Below are 25362 nucleotides of genomic sequence, written 5' to 3'. Positions count from 1 at the left end.
GGGGGTGCTGGGCCGGGGGCGCTAGGTCAGACTGGGGGTGCTGGGCTGAACTGGGAGTACTGGGCCGGACTGGGAGTACTGGGCTGGGGGCACTGGGCTGTACTGGGAGCGCTGAACACGCGCAAGGTGGCATCGTTCAGGCGCTGCGATCCAGGCCCTCGGCGCAGCCCGTTGCCGTAAACCTGCCGAGGACAAAGTTCCCCCTCCACCCCGGGTGCCAACCGTCCCCCCCCCGGCTGCCATCCCGCCGCCCCGTCCCGCTCCCGTTCCCGCCCCGGCTGAGACCTGCCGAACTCACCGCATCCCAGGCGCCGCGTTGGGTGAGCAGGGGCCAGGCTGGGGGGGGAACTTTGGGGGGGGGTTTTTTGGGGGGGGTGAGCGGGTGCTGCTGCTGCCGCATGTGGGTGTCAGGAATGAGGAAGAGTTTGGTGCCAGGAGGGCTTTGGCTGGGGGAGGGGGGGCGGGGAAGGAGGGCCCCCCCCCGTGCCTCAGTTTCCCCACGTGGGTGCTGCGGTGACACAGGCCCTTCCCACGGGTGACCCCCCCCCCCCCCCCAGGTCCCCCCCTCACCCAACGCGCCACCATATTGGGCCACTTCCAAGTGTTTTTCCTTCTTCCCTTGCGAGCGTGGGGAGGAGCGGGGCGGGGGGGGCGCACGGTTTTGGGACGAAGCAGGGTGACTCCCCCCTGTCCCCACGTGTGTCCCCCCCTCCCCCTAGGCTGGGGTCTGGCCCTGGACCCCTGGGGGGGGGGGGGGGGGGGGCCGCACTTGGCCTGGCCATGCCACCGCGGCGCTGGGGCAGGACAGACGCCCGTCTGTTTTTCTCCAGTTTCCTGCTTTTTTTAATCCTCCTCCCCCCCCCAATTCTCCCCCCCCCGCCCCCCCGGTAAAAATACCAAAACTCTTGGCCGCGACCGCCCGGCGGTCGAGCAGCACAAGTTTGCCTCTGTGCAAAAAAAAAAAAAAAAAAAAAAGCTAATTTTTGAATGTTTCGGGTTGGTTTTTTGGGTTGTGTTTTTTTTTTTTTTCGTTTGTTTTTTGTTTTTTAATTGGAAAATAAAACCCGCCCTGAAAATGAGCGGGGGGAGCCAAGCGGGGGGCTCGGCCCGGGGGAGCACACACACACACACACCCCCCCTACCCCCAGCCCCGCTCCGGGCAGCCCCAAGCGAGGAGGAGGAAGAGGAGGAAGGGTTGGGCCTTCAGCCCACGGGATCCGGTGTCGCAAATCCCAGGGGATCTGGTGGCTGAGCTTCACCCCGGGATCGGGTCTGCAAATCCCAGACACCCTGACACCCACCCCCCACCCCTCTCCACCCCCAATGCAATGCCCTCGGGATCCGGTCTCCAGTCCCCCTGGAATCCGATTACCCCAGGATAGGGTTCTCGATCCCTGGGATCCAATCCCTGATGCCCCTGGGATCCAGTCACAACTCCCTGAGGATCCAGTCCCCAAATCCTCCTGGGACCCAGTCCCCTACTCCCTGCCGGGATCCGGTCCCCGCTGCCCCAGGATCCGGTCCCTCAGTCCCCCAGGATCCAGTTCCCACTCCCCAAAGATCCAGTCCCTCAGTCCCCCAGGATCCAGTCCCTAATCCCCTGGGATCCAGTCCCCCAATCCGCCAGGATTCAGTCCCTCAGTCCCCCAGGATCCTGTCCCTAATCCCCTAGGATCCAGTCCCCAGATCCCCCCAGGATCCGGTCCCCCACTCCCCCCAAGGACTCAGTCCCCACTCCCCCCTGGGATCCGGTCCCTCAATCCCCCAGGATCCAGTCCCTCAGTCCCCCAGGATCCTGTCCCTAATCCCCTGGGATCCAGTCCCCCAACCTCCCAGGATCCAGTCCCCGGATCCTCCCTGGGATCCAGTCCCCCACTCCCCCCTGGGATCCGGTCCCTCGATCCCCCAGAATCCATTCCCTAATCCCCTGGGATCCAGCCTCCCAATCCCCCAGGATCCATTCCCTAATCCCCCGGGATCCAGTCCCCAAGCCCCCCAGGCAGGATCTAACCCCGAAGCTGATCCTGGTGCTCCCCAGGGGGGTCGGGGTCGTGCCCCCCGCCGTGGCACTGCTGACCGCCCCCCCCTGCCATCTCCCTCCGCAGGGCGGCTCCGCGGGGACGCCCGGATGCTCCTTCCAACCCCATCCCCGCCACCGGCGGCGCCTCCCCGGCCACCCCGGCTGCCACCCCGGCGGCCATGCGGCCCCCGGCCACCGCCCGGCGGGTTTGGTGCCTGGTGCTGCTGGCGCTGGCGGGGGACGCGGCGCGGCCGCCGTGCCACATCGACGCCGGCAACGGGACGGGGCTGTGCAAGGGGCAGGGCCTGGCGCAGGTGCCCAGCGGCCTCCCCGGCGGCCTGCGCAGCCTCGACCTCTCCTACAACAAGCTCCGGGAGATCACGGCGGGCGACTTCGCCGGCATGACCCAGCTACGGCGCTTGGATTTGGGCTACAACAACATCTCCCGCATCGCGCCGGACGCTTTCCTCTCCAACCTCCTCTTGGAGCACCTCCGGCTCTTCAACAACTCCCTCCACCACATCCCAGCGCCGGCGTTGCGACCCTTGGTCAACCTCCGTTGGTTGGACATGTCCAACAACCTCTACCGCAGCGCGGCCTTGGACGGCGCCTTCGGCAGGCTGCGACAGCTGCGGGAGCTGTCGCTGGGGGGGCCGCTGCTGCGGGACATCTCCTGGGGGGACTTCGCCGTCTTGAAGGACACGGCGCTGCAGAAGTTCGCCATCAAATCGGCCTCCAGCCTGCGCTGGTACGAAGCCGGGGCTTTCTCGTGGTTGAACACCACAGAGCTGTGGTGTGACGTGGCCTTGGACGAGAACGCAACGGCTCTGCCGGTGATGCTGCGGGACCTGCGGGACAAACCTCTCGACTACCTGCGCTTCCGTAACCTCTTCGAGTTCACCTACTACACCGGCAACGCCGATCCCTTCGTCGGCTTGGCCGAGTTGCGGATCACCAAGTTGGTCTTCTACCGGGGCAAGTTCAACGAGAACCTCCTCCGCTTTGCCCTGCTCAACGTCCAACGCTCCAGCATCCGTGACTTGGCGCTGGTGGCCATCGACTTTGCCCGCTCGCCGCGGTGGAACAGTTCCGGTGTGGGGGCGGCCACCCCGCGCCTCGACCGCCTCTTGCTGCAGGACATCAGCAACCCCGACATCCTGCGTTTCGACTGGACCTTCACCTGGTTGAGCGGCGTGGCCGCCCTCTCCATCATCAATGTCAACTTCAACTACGTCCCCTGTGACGTTTGGAGTGAGTTGCATAACGTGGAGGCCTTGGACATCTCCAGCAACCGTCTGGAAGATGGTTATATCTACAACCAGCGTTGCCACTACCAGGGCGTCATGCCCAAGCTGGAGAGCTTCATCTTGGCCACCAACCAGCTCCTGAGCCTGGCCGTGGTGGCCGCCTTGACGCGGACCTGGCCACGGCTCACCCGCCTCGACGCCAGCCACAACGCCTTGGGCAGCCTGCAGGAGACGTGCCAATGGAGTCACACCTTGCGTTGGCTGGCCCTCCACCACAACCGTGTGACGGTGAGCACCTTTGGGTGCCTGCCCACCACCCTGGAGTACCTGGACCTCTCCTACTCCCAACTCGACCGCTTGGACATGGACTACTTCACCCGAAGCCCCCGGCTCCAGGAGCTGCGGTTGAGTGGCAACAAGATCAAGTTCATCCCCTCCGAGTGGAGATGCCCCCGTTTGGAGGTGCTGGCCATCGATGGCAACTCCTTTGGCGTCATCAACCGCGGCTCCTTCATCAACATGCCGCGGCTCGTTAGCCTGGCGGCCGGCAACAACCCCTACCACTGCACCTGCGACCTCTACCTCTTCCTGGAGGAGACACGGCAACGGGGACGCCCCACCTTGGCCGACTGGCCCCACAACTGGACCTGCTACCACCCCGAGCCGCTGCTGGATACAGCCGTGGCCTCCTACAACCCCACGTCCCTTGGAATGCAACGTGCCGGCTCTGGTGGCCATGGCGGTGGCCAGCACGGCAGTGGTGGTGGCGGCGTGCGCCGTGCTCTGCTGGAAGCTGGACGCTGGTTGGTACCTCCGCGCCACGTACCGGTTGGTGCGTGCCAAGTACGGCAGGCGGCGGGTGGGCACCACGCGGCGATGCTCCTACCACGCCTTCATCTCCTACAGCTGCGCCGACGCCGGCTGGGTTCGCCGGGAGCTTCTGCAGCGGTTGGAGAGCACCAGGCCACCTTACCGGCTCTGCATCCACGAGCGGGACTTCACGCCGGGCCGTTGGATCATTGACAACATCGTGGAGAACATCGAGAGGAGCGCCAAGGTCATCTTCGTCCTCTCCCGCAGCTTCGTCGACAGCGAGTGGTGCAACTACGAGCTCTACTTCGCCCACCAGCGCGCCGTGGGGCTGGGCAGCGAGGACGTCATCCTGGTGGTGAAGGAACCCATCGACGCTCGGGGTTTGCCCCGGCGTTTCGCCCGGCTCCGGAAGATGTTGGGTAGCAAAACCTACCTGGAGTGGCCCCATGAGCCCGGGAGACGCCCTTTCTTCTGGCTCCAGCTCCGAAGCCTCTTGGGCAGCCCCGGGGGGCTCGGTCCCGTCACCGGCGAGGAGGAGACAGCCGTGGATGCCACCACGTAGCGGTGGCCTCTGTTGTCCCATGTCCTTCAGCAGCTGGAAGGTGGTCTTGGGGTGCCGCTGTGTGCCAAGCATCCCCCCTGCCTCAGCGGAGGAGTTGGGGTGGGGGGGGGGGGGGAGGTCCTCGCCAAAGTCACTCCATCTTCTCGCTCTCCTCCAAGAGCCAGGAGATGGGGACGGTGTCCAGGAGGTGGCAGTGTCACCCAGAGAGAGGACGTGGCGACCCTAAATCCACCCTAAATCCAGCGAGAGACGGCGGGGACAAGCGGTGACCCCCAAACCCCCCCCACCACCACCCCCCCCACCCCTACACCCCCAGCCTTACGTCGAGGTCCCTGGGGAGAAGAGCCGGGTGTCCCGGCCACCTCCGGGGGGTTCAACCCTGCTCCAGGGGGGGACACCAAGGGACGCGCTTCCCACCCCGGGGACGCCCTTCCCACCCCGTGCGGGGTCCGGTTTGTCGGGAAAAAAGGAGAAAATCCCCATCAGCAGCACCCCGAGCCCCCCCCCACCCCCCCCCACCCCACCCCAGACCCCGCGTTCCCCTGCCCCCCCCCCCCCCCTTCCCTCTCCTCTTTTTTTTTTTTTTTTTTTTTTTTTTCCACGTTTTTCTCCACTTGGCCGTTTTTTTTGGGGGGGTCGGTTTCGGGTTTGTTTTGTTGGGGTTTTTTTTTTTCGGGTTTGGTTCCCCCCCCCCCCCCCGCCCCCGGCCCCCTCCCCCAACTCCGTCCCTCAAAAAAAAAAAAAACCCAAAAAAAAAAAAACCAAAAAAAACCCCAAACCCGCCGGCTGTTTTATTTTTAGCAGCCAATTGAAGATGAAGGAGGAGGGGAAAAAAAATATTAAAAAAAAAAAAAAAAAAAAGAGGGAAAAAAACTAAAAAAAAAAAAAAAAAATATATATATATATATCCCGTAAGGAGACAGAGTAACCTTTGAGCCGGCGGCTCCGGGGCGATGGAGGGTGGTGGGTGCCGGCGGCTCCTCCGGGTGCTGCTCCTGCTCCCAGGTAACGTCACCCCCAAAATTTAGCCGGATTTGGGAAAAGAAGGGGTTTTTTGTTGGGGGGGAAGGTGTTTTTTGGGGGGGTGAAGCGGAGGCGTTTTGGGGACGCGGCGGGGTTTGGGGGGGGGTGGGGGCTGAGCTGGGTACCCATTAACCCAGAGCTCAGCGATGGGTGGATGCCCCCCGCTGAGCCGGTCTTGGGGGGGGGCGGGGGGGGGCGTTTGGGGGAAAAAAGCCTGGTTTTGGGGCTCATCCCCTCTCCCAGGATATTTGGGGCTTTTTTATTGCTGGAGGGGGGACCCCCAAAACCTCCCACCACCCCCGGCTTTGGGGACGGGCTCGGTGCCGGCGTGGAGGGAACCAAACCCCACTCAAAGGAACTTAAGAAACGATTTTAAGGGCAAATCTCTCTATTTTTTTTTTTTTGGGGGGGGGGGGTGTAAAAAAAGATAAAAAAGTTGAGGTTTTTTTGTCCCAAGGCGGGGTTGGCGGCTGGGTCCCAGCCCGTCTCCGTCCCATCTGGGCACGTCGGCGCTCCTGGGCCGTGCCCGGCCGGGGGGGGACAGTGGGGCACGCTCCCCGGTGGCCCTGGGGGCTCCCCGTGCCTCAGTTTCCCCACCCGGAGCCGGGGGGGGGGGATATGGGGGGGGGGGGGTGGGGGGGAGCACTTTGGAGGCCTTTTGAAGTTTGGAGGCAAACACAACCCCCCTGGGCCCCCCCAAATGGAACACACACACACATACACACACTCCCCCCCCCGAGTTGTCCCGTCCACCCTGGGGCTTCCTGGGGTGCTGGGTGCTGCATTTGGGGTGCTCAGGGCTATATGTGGGGTGCTGGGTGCTATATGTGGGGTGCTGGGTGCCACGTTTGGGGTGCTGGGTGCCGCATTTGGGGAGCTCAGTGCTATATGTGGGGTGCTGGGTGCCGCATTTGGGGTGCTGGGGGGGCTGCATTTGGGGTGCTTGGGTGCTATATGTGGGGTCCCAGGTGCTGTACTTGGGGTGCTGGGTGCTGTATTTGGGGTGGTGGGTGCTATATGAGGGGTGCTGCCTGTGGGGTGCTGGGTGCTGCCTGTGGGGTGCTGGGTGCTGCATTTAGGGTGCTGGGTGCTGCACTTGGGGTGCTGGGGGGGCTGCATTTGGGGTGCTTGGGTGCTACATGTGGGGTCCCAGGTGCTGTACTTGGGGTGCTGGGTGCTGCATTTGGGGTGGTGGGGTGCTACACTTGGGGTGCTGGGGGGGCTGTATATGGGGTGCATGGTGCTATATGAGGGGTGCTGCGTTTGGGGTGCTGGGTGCCGTACATGGGGTGCTGGGTGCTGTATTTGGGGTGCTGGGTGCTATATGTGGGGTCCCAGGTGCTGCACTTGGGGTGCCGGGGGTGCTGTATTTGGGGTGCTTGGGTGCTGTATGTGGGGTGCTGCGTTTGGGGTCCCAGGTGCTGCCTGTGGGGTGGTGGGTGCTGTATTTGGGGTGGTGGGTGCTGTATGTGGGGTGCTGGGGGTGCCGTATTTGGGGTGCTTGGGTGCTATATGAAGGGTGCTGCATTTTGGGGTGCTGGGTGCTGCCTGTGGGGCGCTGGGTGCCGCGTTTGGGGTCCCGGGTGCCGTACACGGGGCGCTGGGTGCTGCGTTTGGGGTGCTCGGAGCCGCACACGGGGTGCTCAGCACCCAGCACCCCCCTGCCCACCCCCCCCCACCTTCCCCCCCCGGGGACAGGGGCCACCACCGCAGCCAGTGCCCCCTAAGATTCCCCCCACCCCACCCCGGGGACCCCCCCTCCCCGCTGGGCTCCCCCTCTTTCCCCACAGGTCCCCCCCCGAGCACCCATGGGTGGGCACCAACTTGCCCACCAGCCTCCTCCCACCCCCACCCCCCCCACCCCACCGCCCCAAGCCCCCCGTGGGTCGCACCCATGTCCTGCCCCCCCCCGCGCCCCCCCCAATTTTTATGGGTGGGAGGTGGGTGCTCGCAGCAGCACCCAAAAAATTAGCTTTTAGGGGCTCTTTGGGTGGGGTCTTGGCGGTTGGGGGGCTGCGTGTGCGTCGCCCCCCTCAGGGTCACTGTCCCCCCCCCGGCCCCCAGGGCTGTGCCTGGGGTTCAACGTCGACGTGCGGCGGCCGCGGGTCTTCCCCGGGCCAGCCCAGGGCCAGTTTGGCTACAAGGTGCTGCAGCGGGGCGAGCGGCGGGGACAAGTGGTGAGTGGCACCCAGGGGGGGCGACGGGGGACACGGGGACACCCATGGGGCTCTCTCACCACCCCCCCCCCCCCCCCAGCACGGCCCACGGGGTCGGTGTGTGGGGCTGGGGCAGGGCTCGTGGGGCTGCGAGGAGGGGAAACTGAGGCAGGGAATGGGGGAAACTGAGGCAGGAAAGGGGGAAACTGAGGCAGGGAAGAAGGAAACTGAGGCAGGAAAGGGGGAAACTGAGGCAGGAATGGGGGAATTGAGGCAGGGAAGAAGGAAACTGAGGCAGGAAAGGGGAAACTGAGGCAGAGAGGGGGAAGTTGAGGCAGGAATGGGGGAATTGAGGCGGGAATGGGGAAACTGAGGCAGGAAAGGGGAAACTGAGGCAGAGAGGGGGAAAACTGAGCCAAGGAAAGGGGGAAATTGAGGCAGAGAAGGGGAAAACTGAGGCAGGGAGGGGGAAGTTGAGGCAGGAATGGGGAAACTGAGGCAGGGAGGGGGAAAATTGAGGCAGGGAAGAGGGAAACAGGCAGGAAAGGGGAAACTGAGGCAGGAAAATGGGAAACTGAGGCAGGAGAGGAAAAAATTAGGCGGGGAAGGGGAAACCGAGGCAGGAAAAGTGGAAACCGAGGCAGGAAAAGGGGAAACTGAGGCAGGAAAAGGGAAACTGAGGCAGGGAGGGGCCAGCAAAGCCTCCGCGGTGTTTTCCGGGGGCAGAAATGGGCTTTTAAGGCTCGCCGTGGATTTGCGCTTTACCCCGGCGTGGCTCGGAGGGAGGGGAGCCGGGGGGGGGGGGGGGCGGGTAATGAAAATTAGGGTCCCCCTGGGTAAAACCCGGGGCGGGGGGCCCGGTGCCCGTTCCACGGCGGGGCGGCCGACGGCGGGGACCGCAGCCAGAGGGACAGACGGACAGACGGACGGAAACCGGTGGCGGAAGCGCGGGGGCGGCAGGGTTTGGCTCCGCGCCCCCCCAAATACCGAGAGAGGCCAAGACGGAGACGGGGGTTGGGGCTGGGGGCGGGGGGGCGTGTGTGGCGTGACGGTGACCCCCTGCCGGTGTCCCCTCACCTTCCCCCCCCCGCCACCTCCCCGCAGGCTGCTGGTGGGGGCCCCGTGGGACGGGGACCGCCAAGGTGACATCTACAAGTGCCGCGTGGGACCCCCCAACGCCACCTGCGCCAAAGCCAACCTCGGTACCGCCATGGGGATGGGGGGGGGGGGCAGCAGACGGTGCCCGGTTTCGCCCGGTCCCGGCACGGCCTTGGCGGGGGGGGGGGACCCCGGTGGGGTCGGGGGGGGGGGGGGTGTCACCCCGGTGCTGAGCCCCCGGCGTCGCTCCGTCCCAGGGTCCGCAGCCCCTTGGCTCGTCCCCCTCCCCGGCCACAGCGTCCACTTGGGGATGACCCTCCTGGACTCCAAGGACGGCGGCTTCGTGGTGAGAGGAGCCTCCCCCCGAGGGAAACTGAGGCACGGCCGGGCGCGGGGACGGCTGCCAAGCCCATGCTGTGTGTGTGCCCTCCGTGTGTCCCCCCCACTGTCCCCCCCCCCCCAGGCTTGCGCCCCGCTTTGGTCCCAGGAGTGCGGCACCTCCCTCTACAGCACCGGCCTCTGCGCCCGGCTGGATGGTGACCTCCGGCCAGTGGGGACCGTCGCGCCCACGGCCCAGCGTGAGTTGGGGGGCGGCTGCCGCGTGCGGGGCCGGGGGGGGCCGTGCCACGCCGGGCCGGTGACACCTGCGTCCCCCCCTCCCCAGGCTGCTCCACCTACATGGACATCGTCATCGTCCTGGACGGTTCCAACAGCATCTACCCCTGGTACGAGGTGCAGAACTTCCTCAGCAACGTCCTCAGCAAGTTCTTCATCGGGCCGGGGCAGATCCAGGTGAGGTGTCGGGGTCCCCAGGGCCATGCTGGTGTCCCCAGGGCCGCGCCGGTGTCCCCAGGGCCATGGCGACGTGTCCAGGACACGTCCATGTCCACGATGTCCAGGACGACGTCACTGTCCCTGGGGTGATGAGGTCCCCCGGATGACGCCACCATACCCAGGGCAGTGCCATCATCCCTGGGGTGACGCCATTGTCCCCAGGGACATGCTATAATCCCCGTGGCAATGCCATTGTCCCCAGGGCCATGCTGCTGTCCCTGGGGTGATGCCACCCTTGGAGTGACACCATTGTCCCCAGGGTGATACCATCATCCCCAGCGTGACGCCATTGTCCCCAGGGCTGTGCTACTGTCCCTGGGGTGATGCCACCCCTGGGGTGACGCCATTGTCCCCAGGGCCATGCTACTGTCCCTGGGGTGCCACCACTCCTGGGGTGATGCCATTGTCCCCAGGGCCATGCTGCCGTCCCTGTGGCGATGCCATTGTCCCCAGAGCCATGCTACTGTCCCTGAGGTGATGCCACTCCTGGGGTGACCCCATTGTCCCCAGGGCCATGCTGCTGTCCCTGGGTGATGCCACCCCTGGGGTGATGCCATTGTCCCCAGGGCCGTGCTACTGTCCCTGGGGTGACGCCATCGTCCCCAGGGCCGTGCTGCTGTCCCTGTGGTGATGCCACCCCTGGGGTGATGCCATTGTCCCCAGGGCCATGCTACTGTCCCTGGGGTGATGCCACTCCTGGGGTGACCCCATCGTCCCCAGGGCCATGCTGCTGTCCCTGGGTGATGCCACCCCTGGGGTGATGCCATTGTCCCCAGGGCCGTGCTACTGTCCCTGGGGTGACGCCATCGTCCCCAGGGCCATGTTACTGTCCCAGGGGTGACGCCATCGTCCCCAGGGCCATGCTGCTGTCCCTGTGGTGATGCCACCCCTGGGGTGATGCCATTGTCCCCAGGGCCATGCTACTGTCCCTGGGGTAATGCCACCCCTGGGGTGACACCATCGTCCCCAGGGCCGTGCTGCTGTCCCTGTGGTGATGCCACCCCCGGGGTGAAGCCATTGTCCCCAGGGCCATGCTACAGTCCCTGGGGTAATGCCACCCCTGGGGTGACGCCATCGTCCCCAGGGCCGTGCTGCCGTCCCCGTGGCGGTGCCACCCCGGGGGTGACGGCGCTGGCCCGCGGGTGACGGCGGCGTGTGGGGCAGGTGGGGGTGCTGCAGTACGGGGAGCGGGCGGTGCAGGAGTGGGCGCTGGGGCGGTACCGCACGGCGCAGGAGGTGGTGGAGGCGGCCAAGAACATCAGCCGGCAGGAGGGCAGGGAGACGCGCACGGCGCTCGCCATCCACCGCGCCTGGTGCGCCCCGCGGCCGGAGCCCGGCGGGAACGGGCGGCGGGATGGGCACGGGGATGGGGATCGGGGTTGGGATCGGGGTTGGGATCGGGGTTGGGAATTGGGGTTGGGAATTGGGATGGGGTTGGGATGGGAATTGGGGTTGGGAATTGGGGTTGGGAATTGGGATGGGGTTGGGGTTGGGGTTGGGATGGGAATTGGGGTTGGGAATTGGGGTTGGGAATTGGGATGGGGTTGGGGTTGGGATGGGAATTGGGGTTGGGAATTGGGGTTGGGAATTGGGATGGGGTTGGGGTTGGGGTTGGGATGGGAATTGGGGTTGGGAATTGGGGTTGGGAATTGGGATGGGGTTGGGGTTGGGGTTGGGATGGGAATTGGGGTTGGGAATTGGGGTTGGGAATTGGGATGGGGTTGGGGTTGGGATGGGAATTGGGGTTGGGAATTGGGGTTGGGAATTGGGATGGGGTTGGGGTTGGGATGGGAATTGGGGTTGGGAATTGGGGTTGGGAATTGGGATGGGGTTGGGGTTGGGGTTGGGATGGGAATTGGGGTTGGGAATTGGGGTTGGGAATTGGGATGGGGTTGGGGTTGGGGTTGGGATGGGAATTGGGGTTGGGAATTGGGGTTGGGAATTGGGATGGGGTTGGGGTTGGGGTTGGGATGGGAATTGGGGTTGGGAATTGGGGTTGGGAATTGGGATGGGGTTGGGGTTGGGGTTGGGATGGGAATTGGGGTTGGGAATTGGGGTTGAGAATTGGGATGGGGTTGGGGTTGGGGTTGTGATGGGAATTGGGGTTGGGAATTGGGGTTGGGAATTGGGATGGGGTTGGGGTTGGGATGGGAATTGGGGTTGGAAATTGGGGTTGGGAATTGGGTTGGGGTTGGGAATCGGGATGGGAATTGGGGTTGGGAATTGGGATGGGGTTGGGGTTGGGGTTGGGAATTGGGGTTGGGAATTGGGGTTGGGAATTGGGATGGGGTTGGGGTTGGGATGGGAATTGGGGTTGGGAATTGGGGTTGGGAATTGGGATGGGGTTGGGGTTGGGGTTGGGATGGGAATTGGGGTTGGGAATTGGGGTTGGGAATTGGGATGGGGTTGGGGTTGGGGTTGGGATGGGAATTGGGGTTGGGAATTGGGGTTGGGAATTGGGATGGGGTTGGGGTTGGGGTTGGGATGGGAATTGGGGTTGGGAATTGGGGTTGGGAATTGGGATGGGGTTGGGGTTGGGGTTGGGATGGGAATTGGGGTTGGGAATTGGGGTTGGGAATTGGGATGGGGTTGGGGTTGGGGTTGGGATGGGAATTGGGGTTGGAAATTGGGGTTGGGAATTGGGATGGGGTTGGGGTTGGGGTTGGGATGGGAATTGGGGTTGGGAATTGGGGTTGGGAATTGGGATGGGGTTGGGGTTGGGATGGGAACTGGGGTTGGGAATTGGGGTTGGGAATTGGGATGGGGTTGGGGTTGGGGTTGGGATGGGAATTGGGGTTGGGAATTGGGGTTGGGAATTGGGATGGGGTTGGGGTTGGGATGGGAATTGGGGTTGGGAATTGGGGTTGGGATTGGGATGGGGTTGGGGTTGGGGTTGGGATGGGAATTGGGGTTGGGAATTGGGGTTGGGATTGGGGTGGGGTTGGGGTGGGGGTTGGGGTTGGGGTTGGGGTGGGGATTGGGGTTGGGAATTGGGGTGGGGTTGGGGGTTGGGGTTGGGGGTGGGGTGGGATGGGGTTGGGAATTGGGGGTTGGGGGTGGGGGTTGGGTGGGGGTGGGGGTGGGGTGGGTGGGAATTGGGGTTGGGATTGGGGTTGGGAATTGGGATGGGATTGGGGTTGGGAATCGGGATGGGAATTGGGATTGGGAATCGGGATTGGGAACTGGGGTTGGGAATCGGGGTTGGGGTTGGGAACTGGGATGGGATTGGGGTTGTGAATTGGGATGGGATCAGGATTGGGGATTGAGGTTGGGAATCGGGATGGGCGTTGGGATTGGGGTTGGGATCAGGGTTGGGATCGGGATGAGAATTGGTGTTGGGAATTGGGATGGGAATTGGGATTGGGGATGGGAAATGGAATGGGATGGGGATTGGGAGTGGGGGTTGGGAATCGGGATGGGATTGGGGTTGGGAATTGGGATGGGAATTGGGATGGGAATTGGGATTGGGGTTGGGATCAGGGTTGAGAATTGGGATTGGGGATGGGAATTGGGATTGGAAATCGGGATGGGAATTGGGATTGGGGTTGGGATCAGGGTTGGGAATTGGGATTGGGGATGGGAATTGGGATTGGGAATCGGTATTGGGAACTGGGGTTGGGAATCGGGGTTGGGAATCGGAATGGGAATTGGGATTGGGGATGGGGTCAGGGTTGGGAATTGGGATTGGGGATGGGAATTGGGATTGGGAATAGGGGTTGGGAATCGGGATGGGAATTGGGATGGGGGTTGGGATCGGGGTTGGGATTTGGGATTGGGGATGGGAATTGGGATCGGGGTTGAAATCAGGGTAGGGATTGGGGTTGGGATTGGGATCAGGGTCGGGATTGGGATCGGGATCTGGCTCAGCCTCACACCACCCCTCCCCGGCAGCACTGAAGCCTTCAGCCCCGAGCAGGGCGGGCGGGCGGATGCCACCCGGCTGATGATCGTGGTGACGGACGGGGAGTCCCACGACGGCGAGGAGCTGCCCGAGGCTCTGGCCGAGTGCGAAAAGCGCAACGTCACCCGCTACGCCATCGCGGTGAGCGCCACGGCCGCCTCCCTGCCCGCCAGCCGGGAGGAGGCACCGTGCCTCAGTTTCCCCATTCCCCCTTCGGGCCAGGCTGCAGTGGGGGACGCCCATGCCAGCTCCGTCGGGGTCCGGATCTGGCCCCCGGGTGACGCTGGGTCCCCTCTCCCCAGGTGTTGGGGCACTACCTCCGCCGGCAGCAGGACCCCGAGGATTTCATTCGCGAGATCAAGTACATCGCCAGCGACCCGGATGAGAAATACTTCTTCAACGTCACCGACGAGGCCGCCCTCAACGACATCGTGGATGCCTTGGGTGACCGCATCTTCAGCCTGGAAGGTGACGTGGGGCCGGATCCGGGTCTGGACGCCGGGTTGAAGGGGTGCAGAAAAAACATCCGGAACCTCATCTGGAGGAATCCCGTCTCCTTCCCCCTTCCCAGGCACCCACGGGTACAACGAGAGCTCCTTCGAGCTGGAGATGTCCCAGATCGGCTTCTCCATCCACCTCCTGGAGGTGAGACGGCCAGGACCGGGCAGGATGCGGCCCCGGGGAGGGTTGAGGTGGGGGGAGGGACGGCAGCCACTGCCTGTCCCGGGGGGTTTGCAGAAGTGGAAAATAATCCTCAACCCAACCCGGGATTGGGCATCCCCGGCACTGAGTGTCCCAGGCTGGGCAGGTGATGGGGGTTTTTTTTTTGGGGGGGGGGGGGAGATTTGGGGACAGTGAGGCATCGCCACGCACGCGATGTCCTCGAGGCGTGTGACACACGCTTCCCCCCAAGCTCCCATCCCGCTGCAGCATCATGTCACCACCACCCCCCCCCCCCCCACCTCACCCAGGACGGGATCCTCTTCGGCACGGTGGGAGCCTACGACTGGGACGGGGCCGTGCTGGAAGAGAGCCGGCGCGGCCGCATCATCCCGCCCCGCAAAGCCTTCCAGAAGGAATTCCCGTTGGAGCTGAAGAATCACGCGGCTTATTTGGGTACAAGGAGGGGGTGTCCCGAGGGATGCAGCGTGTCCTGGAGATTCGGGGTGAACCAGGGGTGCTCCGTGTCCCGGCAATATAGGGCAAATGGGGAATCACCAGCAACCGAGGGATGCTCCGTGCCCCAGGGGTGCGGTGTTCCCAGGGATGTTCCATGCCCCAGGGATGCTCCATGCCCCAGGGATGCGGGGTGTCCCAGGGATGGTGGGTGCCCCAGGGATGCTCCATGCCCAGGGATGCGGTGTTCCTCAGGGATGCTCCCTGCCCCAGGGATGCGGGGTGTCCCGGGGATGCTCCATGCCCCAGGGATGCTCCATGCCCAGGGCTGTGGTGTTCCCTAGGGATGCTCCATGACCCAGGGATGCAGGGTGTCCTGGGGATGCTCCATGACCCAGGGATGCTCCATGCCCAGGGCTGTGGTGTTCCCTAGGGATGCCCCATGCCCCAGGGATGCTCCATGCCCTGGGGATGGGGGGTGTCCCGGGGATGGTGGGTGCCCGAGGGATGCTCCGTGCCCCAGGGGTGCAGTGTTCTCCCGGGTTGATCCATGCCCCAGGGATGCTCCATGCCCCAGGGGTGCGGTGTTCCCCAGGGATGCTCCATGCCCCGGGGATGCTCCATGTCCCAGGGATGTGGGGTGCCCCAGGGATGCTCCATGCCCTAGGCATGCAGTGTTCCCCAGGGATGCTCCATGCCCCGGGGATGCTCCATGCCTCAGGGATGATGGGTGCCCCAGGGATGCTCCATGCCCCGGGGATGCGGGGTGTCCCGGGGATGGTGAGTGCCCCAGGGATGCTCCATGTCCCAGGGATGTGGTGCTCCCCAGGGATGCTCCATGCCCCGGGGATGCGGAATGGCCCAGGGGTGCTCAGTGTCCCAGGGATGCTGGGTGCCCCGGGAACACAGGGTGGCAGAGGAATGGCACCCCCCCAGCCCCAGAGCTTTTCCCTGCTGTTGAGGCAGGTTACGCCGTCTCCTCGCTGCGGCTCCTCGGGGGGCAGCGCCTGTACGTGGCCGGGGCCCCCCGCTTCCAGCACAAGGGCAAGGTGATCCTCTTCCAGATGGACACCACGGGGACCGTGACGGTGGCCCAGGCGCTGACAGGGGAGCAGGTAGGTGCTGCTGGGGGCCGGGGAGGGGGGGGGAGGAGACAGCCATGGGAAAGGGATGCTGGCAGCCCTCAGGCTCATGCAGACCCCCCCCCCAACACGCACTGCGACCCACAGATCGGCTCCTACTTCGGCAGCGAGGTGTGCGTCCTGGACGTGGACGGCGACGGGGTCACCGACGTGCTGCTGGTGGCAGCTCCCATGTACCTGGGTGCCCAGAGCAGGGAGACGGGGAGGGTGTATCTCTACAGAGTGGGGCAGGTGAGGGGCTCGGGGGGGGGGGTGTTGTGGGGGGATGCGGGGGGATCGGGACACACAGTGGGGTTGGGTGTGTGTGGGGGATGCACTATGACTGGGGGGACATGATAAGGTGGGGAGGGGGGGTGCAGAAGGGTCAGGGGGATGCAGTGGAATTGAGGGGGACTGGGGCGGGAGGGGAGGGGGGGGTCGCAGCAGGGTTTGGGGGGGGTTCACAGCAGGGCTGAGGGGGTGAGGCAGCCCAGGGGCTCCTCCTGCTCTCCCCACCTCTGGGGGCGGGGGGCGGGGGGGGGGGTTCAGCTGTGGGGCACATGGGGCTGGACCCAGCACGGTGGGGTACCGAGGGCCACCCTGTTCCCCCCCCCCACCCACCCAGAGGCTCCTGGCCCCTGCCGGCACCCTGCACGCCGACAAGAAGCCGCAGGATGCCCGGTTCGGCTACGCCCTGGCCGCCGTGCCCGATCTCAACCACGACGGTTTCAATGACGTGGTGGTGGGGGCTCCGCTGGAGGACGGGCACCGCGGTGCCGTCTACGTCTACCACGGCGCCCCGGGTACCCTCCTGCCCCATTACAAGCAGGTGAGATAGATGGGACCTGGGGGGGTGCTGGAGGCGGGGGGGTGTGTGTCTCACTGCCATCTTGCTGGGGGAGGGTGGGGTGGTGGCGGTGGTGGTGGTGGTTTCTATTAGGTTGAGCGCTACCTTATACGAGACAGCGGTGAAGCCACTGCTTGCCCTGCTCTCGCCTCCCCAGCGCATCGAGGCGGCGGCGCTGGGTCCGACCCTCAGCTATTTCGGGCGCAGCCTGGACGGGCGGCTGGACATGGATGGGGACGGGCTGGTGGACCTGGCCGTGGGGGCGCAGGGGGCGGCCGTGCTGCTGCGGTGAGTCCTGGGGACAGGGACGGGCGGAGGGGACAGCCCAGGGCCACCCGGCTCAGCCCTGCCTGGCGGGATGCTCTCGGGCGTCTCCCGGCCTCCCCCGTGCCTCAGTTTCCCCTTGCAATAAGAGGAGGAGAGCTTGGGGACGGTGCAGGGGTGGATGTCACCGTCCCCGTGAGCATCCTGGTGGCACTGTCCCCTGGCTGCCAGGTCGCGCCAGATCGTCCAGGTCAACACGTCGCTGACGGTGGAGCCACCGGCCATCAACGTCATCCAGAAGAACTGCCAGCGCAGCGGCACCGGCGCCGTCTGCCTCCGGGCCAGAGTCTGCTTCCGTGCTGGGACCCGCGCCCGGGGCCAGCGGGACAGGGACATCGGTGAGTGACGGGGGGAATGGGATGAGCAGCTGGAGCATCCCAGGGTGTCCCTAGAACATCCCAGGAGCATCCCAGGAGCAGCCCTGGGGTGTCCCCATAGTATCACCGGAGCATCCACATGCCCGTCCCAGCGTGTTCCCAGAGAATCTCCAGGGCTTCCCCTGCATAGCATCCCCCGCGCTACCCCGGAGCAGCCCTGGGGTGTCCCCTGGATGTCACCGGAGCATCCATACGCCAATCCCAGATCATCCCAGGATGACCCTGGAGCATTCCCAGAGCATCCCAAGAGCATCCCTAGGGTGTCCCCGGAGTATCACCGAAGCAGCCATACGCCATCCCTGGAGAATCCCAACCACATCCTTGGGGTGTCCCTGGAGCATCCCTGATGTATCCCCAGGGTATCCTTGGAGCTTCTCCAGAGCATCCCTGCAGCATCCCCAGAACATCCCTAGAGCATCCCTGGGGTGTCCCCTGGGCTTCCCTAGAGCATCCCTGGGGTGTCCCCTGAATATCACCGGAGTATCCATATGCCGCCTCCGGAGCACCCCAAGAGCATCCTCAGGGTGTCCCCAGAGCATCCCTGATGTAGCCCCAACGCATCCCTGGAGCATCCCAGGGTGTCCCCGGAGCATCTCCAGGGCGTCCCCACCCCGTGGGTGGCCCCAAGCGCCGACCCCCTGTTGCGTGAAAGGGGCAAAGCGGTTTGGGCAGACAATAAACCCCCCCCCTTGCGCTATCGACGGCATCTTCCCCGATATCCCCCCTTTCTTGGGCTATTTTTTTTTTTTTTTAATGCTATTTTTTTACCTTCAAGGCGGAGTTTGAGTGACTCCAGCCATAAATACTTTTATTTTATGATTGGCGTAAAATTCTCTGGCTTCACATTTAAAGGTAGCGCTTACGAAAAATTCAGGGCGCAGACCCAAGGGGGAGAGGTCGCACCTTGGAGGCGGGTGGCCTTCGGGACGGAGGTGTGTTTCGGTGTTACAGCGAGCAAAGCTGGCGCAAAGGACAGCATTTCGTCAAAATTTGACAAAAACGCCGGCTCAGGGTAGCAGACGGGCAGCTTATGGGTTCCATAGGGCCATCTCGTTCCCGTAGTGGCTGTACGTCACGGGGCAAGGCCACGGAAGGTCGCGTTCCCGTTCCATCCCCCGTGTCGCTTCGCAAGCGATAGTGGACAGGGAATCGCAGGCGTCGAACTCTTTGCGCTCCGTGTTCCACCTTAGAAGCCTTTTGCTTTCATACCTTTCCGTAATGTGTGAACAATGCTGTATTTTTGGCCATTTTTTTAGTAATTATCCCCCCCCCCGACACACACACACACACACCCCCCCCCACCATCCTTGTCTCCCCACGCAGAGCTCCGGTACAATGTGTCCCTGGAGGAGAGGACGCCGGGAGCCCGGGCTGCCTTCGACTCCGGCGCCCGGCGGTTGCTGCAGCGTCGCCTCGAGCTCTCGCTGGGGCGGCAGAGCTGCCTCCGCTTCCCCTTCCACGTCCTGGTGAGCCGCGGCGGGACCCCTCCCTGGGACACAGGGTGGCTTTTGCCACCGCTTCCCCCCCCCCACCCCCCCCCCCCCCCCCGCCGACCTGGGGGCTAACGGGGACCCCTCCGCCTTCCCCCAGGACACCACGGACTATCTGCGACCCCTCAGCTTCACGGTGAGGTTGGCCATGGCCGAATCCACCGGCCCGGTGCTGGATGAGACGTCCCCCACCACCATCCGGAAACTGGTGGGTGCTGGTGGAGGTGGCCGCATCACCCCCCCCGCCCCCCCCCATCCCCCCCCAGTGCTCCCAGCACCGGCATCACCCCCTGGCTCCTTCCAGATCCCCTTCTTCAAGGACTGCGGGGAGGATGATGAGTGCGTCACGGACTTGGTGGTCAGGGCCACCATGGACATCGTGGGCTCCAGGTATGGGGTGTCCCTGGGGTCTCCCCGGGGTTAAGCCATGTCCCGGGAGCCCCCGGGGCCGTAACCCCCCTCGTGGCTGCAGGCAGAGACCCCACGTCCTGCGCAAGGGCAGGAGGAAGGTGATGGTGGATGTGGTCCTGGAGAACAAGAAGGAGAACGCCTACAACACCAGCCTGCTCCTCCGCTTCTCCAGCAACCTCCACTTCTCCAGCCTCGCGCTTCAGGTACAGGGCCATGGGGGGGAGGGGGGGTCCCCCAGACCCACCTGCCCCCCCCCCCCAGCCCCTCCAAGACATCGTAGTCCTTCCAGCCCTGCACAGACCCTCCAGCCCGTCCCGGGACAAAGGCTGGGGTCTCTCCAGTCTTACAGAGATTCTCCAACCCATTCTCCTCCCCAACCTGCCCCAGGTGGGAGGTGGGGGGGTCCACTGGGCCCATATGGACCCCCCCAACCCATCCTAAGTGGGAGGTGGGGGTCCATTTAGTCCTATATTGATCCCCCAACCCATCCCAGGTGGGAGACGGCGGGGTTCGTATGGCCCATATGGGCCCCCAACCCATCCCAGGTGGGAGACGGGGGGGTTTGTATGACACATATGGGCCCCCAGCCCATCCCAGGTGGGAGATGGGGGGGTTCCTATGGCCCATGTGGGCCCCCAGCCCATCCCAGGCGGGAGACGGGGGGGTTCATATGGCCCATGTGGGCCCCCAACCCATCCCAGGTGGGAGATGGGGGAGGTTCATATGACCCATATGGGTCCCCAACCCATCCCAGGTGGGGGGTGGGGGGTTCATATAGCCCATCTGGGCCACCAACCCATCCTAGGTGGGGGTGGGGGGCCATTTTGCCCCATATGGGTCCCCCAATTCATCCCACGTGGGAGATGGGGGGGTCCCCATGGGTCCCCCAGCCCATCCTGGCTGGGAGATGGGGGTCCATGTGGCCCTACGGGGGGGCTCACAACCGATCCCAGGTGGGGTTCCATAGGGCTCCTCACCCTTGTGCTCACCCTGCGCCCCCCCCAGCTCCCTCCCGTCCCCATCCCCATCCAGACGTGGGTGACGTGTGACCCCCCCCCCCCGCAGCAGGACACCAGCTCGGTGAAGCTGGAGTGCACGGCGCTGGCAGGTCACCGTCGGCTCTGCAGCGTCGGCTACCCCGTCTTCCGCTCACTGGCCAAGGTAGGGGACGGGGACACCCCCCTCCCCCGGGACCCCCATGCACCCAGCCCACCCCACCGACGGCCCCACTCCCCCCTAGGTCTCCTTCACCCTGGAGCTGGAGTTCAGCTGCTCCGTCCTCCTCGACCGAGCCGAGGTCGCCCTCGAGGCCAGCAGGTGGGACGGGCTGCACCCCACGGGGTGGGTTTGGGGGGGGGCTGAGGGGGGTGGGGGGGGTCTCGGGGTCCTCCCCATGGTCACGTCTCCCCCTTCCAGTGACAGCACCGAGGCGACGCCAGAGGACAACGCGCTCCGGCTTTCTGCCCCCATCCGCTACGAGCCTGACCTCTTCCTCTCCAGGTAGGGCTGGGGGTGGGGGGGGAGCGGGGCAAAGATGGCGGGGGCGGGCGTTCGTGGTGCTGGGGGCAGGATCCGACCCCCTCCTGCTCTCATGCCGGCAGCGACGCCAACCTGCACCGCTACGAGGTTCACCCCCTCGGCACCTTCCCCCACGGCCCTGGCCCCGAATTCAAGACCACGGTGAAGGTGAGGAGATATGGGGGGAGGGGGTGGTGTTTTGCAGGGGGGGGGTCCTGGCTCACCCCGCTCTCCCCCCAGGTGCAGAATTTGGGGTGCTACCCGGTCCGAAACCTCACCCTCCTCATGGCCCTGCCAGCCCTGGGCTACCGCCGCGCCACCTTCCTCTCCGTCACACGCGTCCTGGCCGATAACGTGAGTCCCTCGCCCAAACTGGGGGTGCTGAGGGCGGGGGGGGGGGGGGGGGTTGGGTTTCCCTGCACACACACGCACACCCCCCCCCCAGCACTGAGCCCAGCTCCTCTCCCCCCACCCAGGCTACCTGCACGCTGCGGACCCCCCCCGAGGAGCCGCGGCAGCGGGGAACGGCCACGGTGGTCCCGGTGCACCCCGAAGACCTCCTGCGCGTGGACAGGCTGGTGAGAGTCACCCTGAGCTGCCCCCAGCTGGGCTTTTGGGGGGGGGAAGGGGGTGTCCCCTGCCACAGCACCCCACATTTCACCCCGTAGGACTGTGCCAACGCCTGGTGCCAGGAGCTGAGCTGCCGGTTGGGGCGGCTGGACCGCGGCGGGGAGGCCTCCATCCATGTCCTCCGCGCCATCCACAACGACTTCTTCCGTGGGGTGAGGAGGGGGAGACGAGGAAGGGTGACACCCCCCCCCCCCCCCCCCCCCATCTGCCATGCTCTGGTGCAGAGCAAAGAGCTCAGGGTGGCGAAACACGGCTTGAAACCCCCCCCCCCCCCGCCCCTTTCCCCCTTTTTTTTTCCCCATCCCCAGGCTAAATTCAGGAGCGTGAGGGTGGTCAGCACGGTCTGGCTGGGGGTCCCGGGGAGCAGCGTGCTGGTGCTGGAGGAGGGGGCGCATCGGAGGGAGGTAGGAGCCCCCCCCCAGACCCCTGTCACCCCCCACCCCCACCCCCGAAACCTGGGGGGCAGCGCTGTGGGGAGACCCCCATCCCCACTCACTCCTTCCCCCCCCCCACCCCCAGGTGGTCCTTGAAATCATCCAGGCGAAGCGGGTGCCCGTCTCCCTCTGGATCCTGGTGGGCAGCATCCTGGGGGGGCTGCTCCTCCTGGCCCTCATCATCTTCTGCCTGTGGAAGGTGAGAACGGGGCCGGGATGGGCTTTGGGGCGAGGGGGGGGGGGGAACAGACAGCAGGGGACAGGGGGCTCTGCCCGCCCTCCCCACGCTCCCCTCCACCCTCTCCCCCCAGCTGGGCTTCTTCACCCGCAAGAAGCTCCCCGAGGAGGAGGAGGAGGAGAAGGAGGAACAGTGAGGGGAAGCGGTGGCCCCTCGAGCCCAGCGCCGTGGGGACGGGCCCGCGTCCCTTCCCCAGCCTTGGGGACAAGCAGGGGCTCGGGACTCTGCCACTGTCCCCCCCCCCATTCCCGCCTCGGCTCCATCCTTGCGGAGGGCGATGCCTCCGCGGGGGCTGGATTGGGCTGGCACAGGGATTGCAGCCAGGTGAGGTCGGAGGTGGGGGGGGGGGGGTGGGGGGGGAGAAGGGAAGGAGCCCCCCCAGGTTTGAGCCGAAGGACTCGGGGGATGGTTGCGGAGGTGGGGGAAAAGGGACCGGGGCTGAAAGAAGCGGCTCCACCAATAAAGCTCAGCCCCAGCGGAGATGCTCCAGCGTGTGGTACCCGCCGCCGCGCTCCGCCTGCATCCCTGGCGCCGCCCCGGGGCCTCGGGGATGCTCCAAGAGTAGAAACTCTTCCAATTCCCAGGAAAAAAAAAAAAAAAAAAAAAAAAAATCAAAAAAACCCAATAAAACCAAACCAACACCAAAACCAAAACCCTCTGGAGAGGCACCAGCGACAGCCAAGAAATATAAAGCAATAGGGGGATAAGGCCGGGGGGGGTCCAAAATACACCCCAAACTCCCCCCCCTCCATGGTCCCTTCGGCCGTGCGTCTCCCCCTGCCCCCGCGGGGTCTTGCCTCGCGAGACGCCCTGGGAAGCATCTGGCTTAAATTTCTGCCCCCCCCACCCCCCTCCCGGGGAAGAAATCCCCGATTTCAGGCGCTTCAGGGCTGAGCCGGCGCCGCGGGCGAGAGGGAGGGAGCGGGGAGAAGGTGTGGGGCTCCCCCCCCCCCCACCACCCCCGGCCCAGCACCCCCAAAACCCACCCCGCTTGTGGGGTGCTTTGCTGAAATCCTAAATAACGGGGAAAAGCAACGAGAGAAACCCAGCAAAGAAAACGCGGAAAAGGGGATCTAGCCGCAGGTTAAGGCATTTTCCCTTTCGGATTCACCAACCCACGCGGCCCAGAGCCATTTATTGTCTCCAAACTCCCAGCCCGGCCATCAGAAAGCCCCCAAACGAGCAGATTTTGGGGGTTTTGAAGGGGTGCAGCGTCCGAGCAGGAGCTGCTTTTCCAGGGGGGAGCCCGGCAGGTTGCGGGGCGATGGTGGGGCCAGTGCCTCCCCTTCTGCTTGCCTTCCCCCCCCCCCTCCCCAACATCCCCCCCCAGCAACACCCCGCTCCCGCCGATGGAAAAGCTTCGTCCGAACCCTGCAGGGTCCCAGCCCTGGGGGAAGGGCAGGGAAACCTCCTCCCCCAGCACACGGGTCTCCTTCCCCCGAAACAAAGGAGGGACGCGGGGGGGGGGGAACGACAGGGAGAGGGGTTTCGGGGCGTCCGTCCCCCAGGAGCCGAATCCTGGAGGACGGGAGTCACGGTGGTGGGAAAAGGGGACACCGCCGCCGCCGCCACGAAACGCCGTCCCACCACTGCTCCCCCCCGCTCCCCAGCCCACAACCGCTCACCTCCGGCACCCAAAGGAGACTTTTTTCTCCCCAGAAAAGCCCCTTTACAGGTCCCCCCCCGACCCCCGCGGAGGTTATTTCCATCCCAGTCAGTCCCCGAGCTTCTCCTCCAGCGCCGCCAACCTCTCGCCAAGCCCGGTCTTCTTTATAAAGGCCTTTATTTGACTGAATAGCAAACGAAACACTAGTTTAAATCGAGTGTACGTAGTACACCGTTTACAGCAACGAAGCGGCAACATGTGTTTAGACGCGACCTACCTCTCCCTCCCGCCCGCTGCCCGGCCCCGGGGGTTGGGGGGCGGCGGGGGGGGGGTTTCAACATCGCCCACGTTGAAGTGGGGTGCCCTAAGCACAGAGGTTATTCGGGACGATTAAAAAAAAAAAAAAAAAACAAAAAAACCCCCAAAAAACCAAAACCCCCAAAAAAAAAAAAACCAAAAAAACCCAAAAAACCACACGGGAAAGTTGAATGCGGATGAAATGTTTACAAATTGGGAGGGGGATAAAAAAAAAAACAAAAACAAAAAAACACAAAACACCAAAGACAGACAAACAAAAAACAACTAAACAAAAAAAAACCCAACCCCCGAAAAACCGAAACGAAAACCAAAACGACAAAGAAAACAAAATTTCCACGAAAATAAAGAGATTCTCTCAAAGTTGCGGGACTAAGGGAGGATTAAGATTTGCCTGTTAAAACACCGAGGAATCGGCCGTCGAAAGGGCTACGCGCAGTTAGGTCCCTTTTCCTAAAGGATGCCTTTAATGTGGTCCATACACCATGAGGCAGCTAAGGATCCTCCGCGCCTCACCGTTGCGGGGGGGGGGGGGAACAGGGCGGGGGGGACAGGCCGGCACAGCCCCGGGGGACACAGGCACATGGAGAAGGGCCAGAAAAAAAATACAACCAAAAAAAACCCACAAAAAAACCCAAAAAAACCAACCTAAAGTCCACGACAAGACAGAAAACTCCTGTTCCCAGAACCAAAGGGGGGGGGGGGGGGGGGGGGGGGGGGGGAGGAGGGGGGTGCATCCCCAGCACGTTCCTTCCTCCCCGCCTGGGGGAGAGCCCCCCCCCCCAGAGCCCTTTTACGCCTCCGTTTTTCACCCCCTTGAGAAAAACTACAGCACTAATTTATCGACACCGGCACCCAACAGCGGGGGGGGGGGGGGGAAGGAAAGTAAAAAAAAAAAAAAATAAAACCAACCAAACCAACCCAAAACCTCCTGGATTTGATTCCGCCCACCCGGTTCGAGGGGGGAGGGAAAGGGGCCAAAATCGCCTCCTTTCCGCCTCCTCCTCCTCCGCAAGGAGCAGCGCGACGGCGGGGACGCGTTCCCCACCTCTTTGTAGGGAGGGGGGGGGACACACGGGATGGGGACGCCGACACCGCGCAGACGGAGGTGGGCTCGCTAGCGACCCAGGCCGCTCACACACACACCCCCCCCCCCCCCCACCGTGTCCCCCGTCCCCGCTTTCGCAAGGGCCCACGTTTGAAGCGAAGGTCTCGCGAGTCCAAAAAAAAAAAAAAAAAAAATCAAATCAAATCACTCCAAAGGCTCGGGATTTAGGACTA

General features: G+C 64.3%; 2 protein-coding genes across 2 annotated transcripts; both read left to right on the top strand.

Moving 5' to 3' along the window:
* The first annotated feature begins 232 nt into the window (after positions 1 to 232).
* On the top strand, positions 233 to 4766 carry LOC128901008 (toll-like receptor 2). The gene is given in 3 exon segments (XM_054182731.1): positions 233 to 320; positions 2106 to 3978; positions 3980 to 4766. Coding segments are annotated over 2 exon segments (2442 nt in total). The 5' UTR covers positions 233 to 320; positions 2106 to 2199; the 3' UTR covers positions 4643 to 4766.
* An 829-nt stretch (positions 4767 to 5595) lies between these two features.
* Positions 5596 to 22762, top strand: ITGA10 (integrin subunit alpha 10). The gene is given in 31 exon segments (XM_054182624.1): positions 5596 to 5647; positions 7730 to 7821; positions 7823 to 7842; positions 8926 to 9023; positions 9177 to 9265; positions 9383 to 9497; positions 9584 to 9711; positions 10918 to 11066; positions 13645 to 13795; positions 13957 to 14122; positions 14226 to 14299; positions 14626 to 14770; positions 15737 to 15885; positions 16000 to 16143; positions 16517 to 16720; positions 16896 to 17026; positions 17234 to 17400; positions 18763 to 18905; positions 19030 to 19137; positions 19234 to 19319; positions 19402 to 19543; positions 20409 to 20501; positions 20581 to 20657; positions 20757 to 20840; positions 20942 to 21026; positions 21099 to 21212; positions 21335 to 21436; positions 21527 to 21640; positions 21797 to 21892; positions 22008 to 22121; positions 22234 to 22762. Coding segments are annotated over 31 exon segments (3495 nt in total). The 3' UTR covers positions 22297 to 22762.
* Positions 22763 to 25362: the final 2600 nt, after the last annotated feature.

The sequence above is a fragment of the Rissa tridactyla genome, chromosome 23 (genome assembly GCF_028500815.1).
Source record: "Rissa tridactyla isolate bRisTri1 chromosome 23, bRisTri1.patW.cur.20221130, whole genome shotgun sequence".
NCBI lineage: Eukaryota > Metazoa > Chordata > Aves > Charadriiformes > Laridae > Rissa > Rissa tridactyla.
This window is presented reverse-complemented; position numbering and strand designations above follow the sequence as displayed.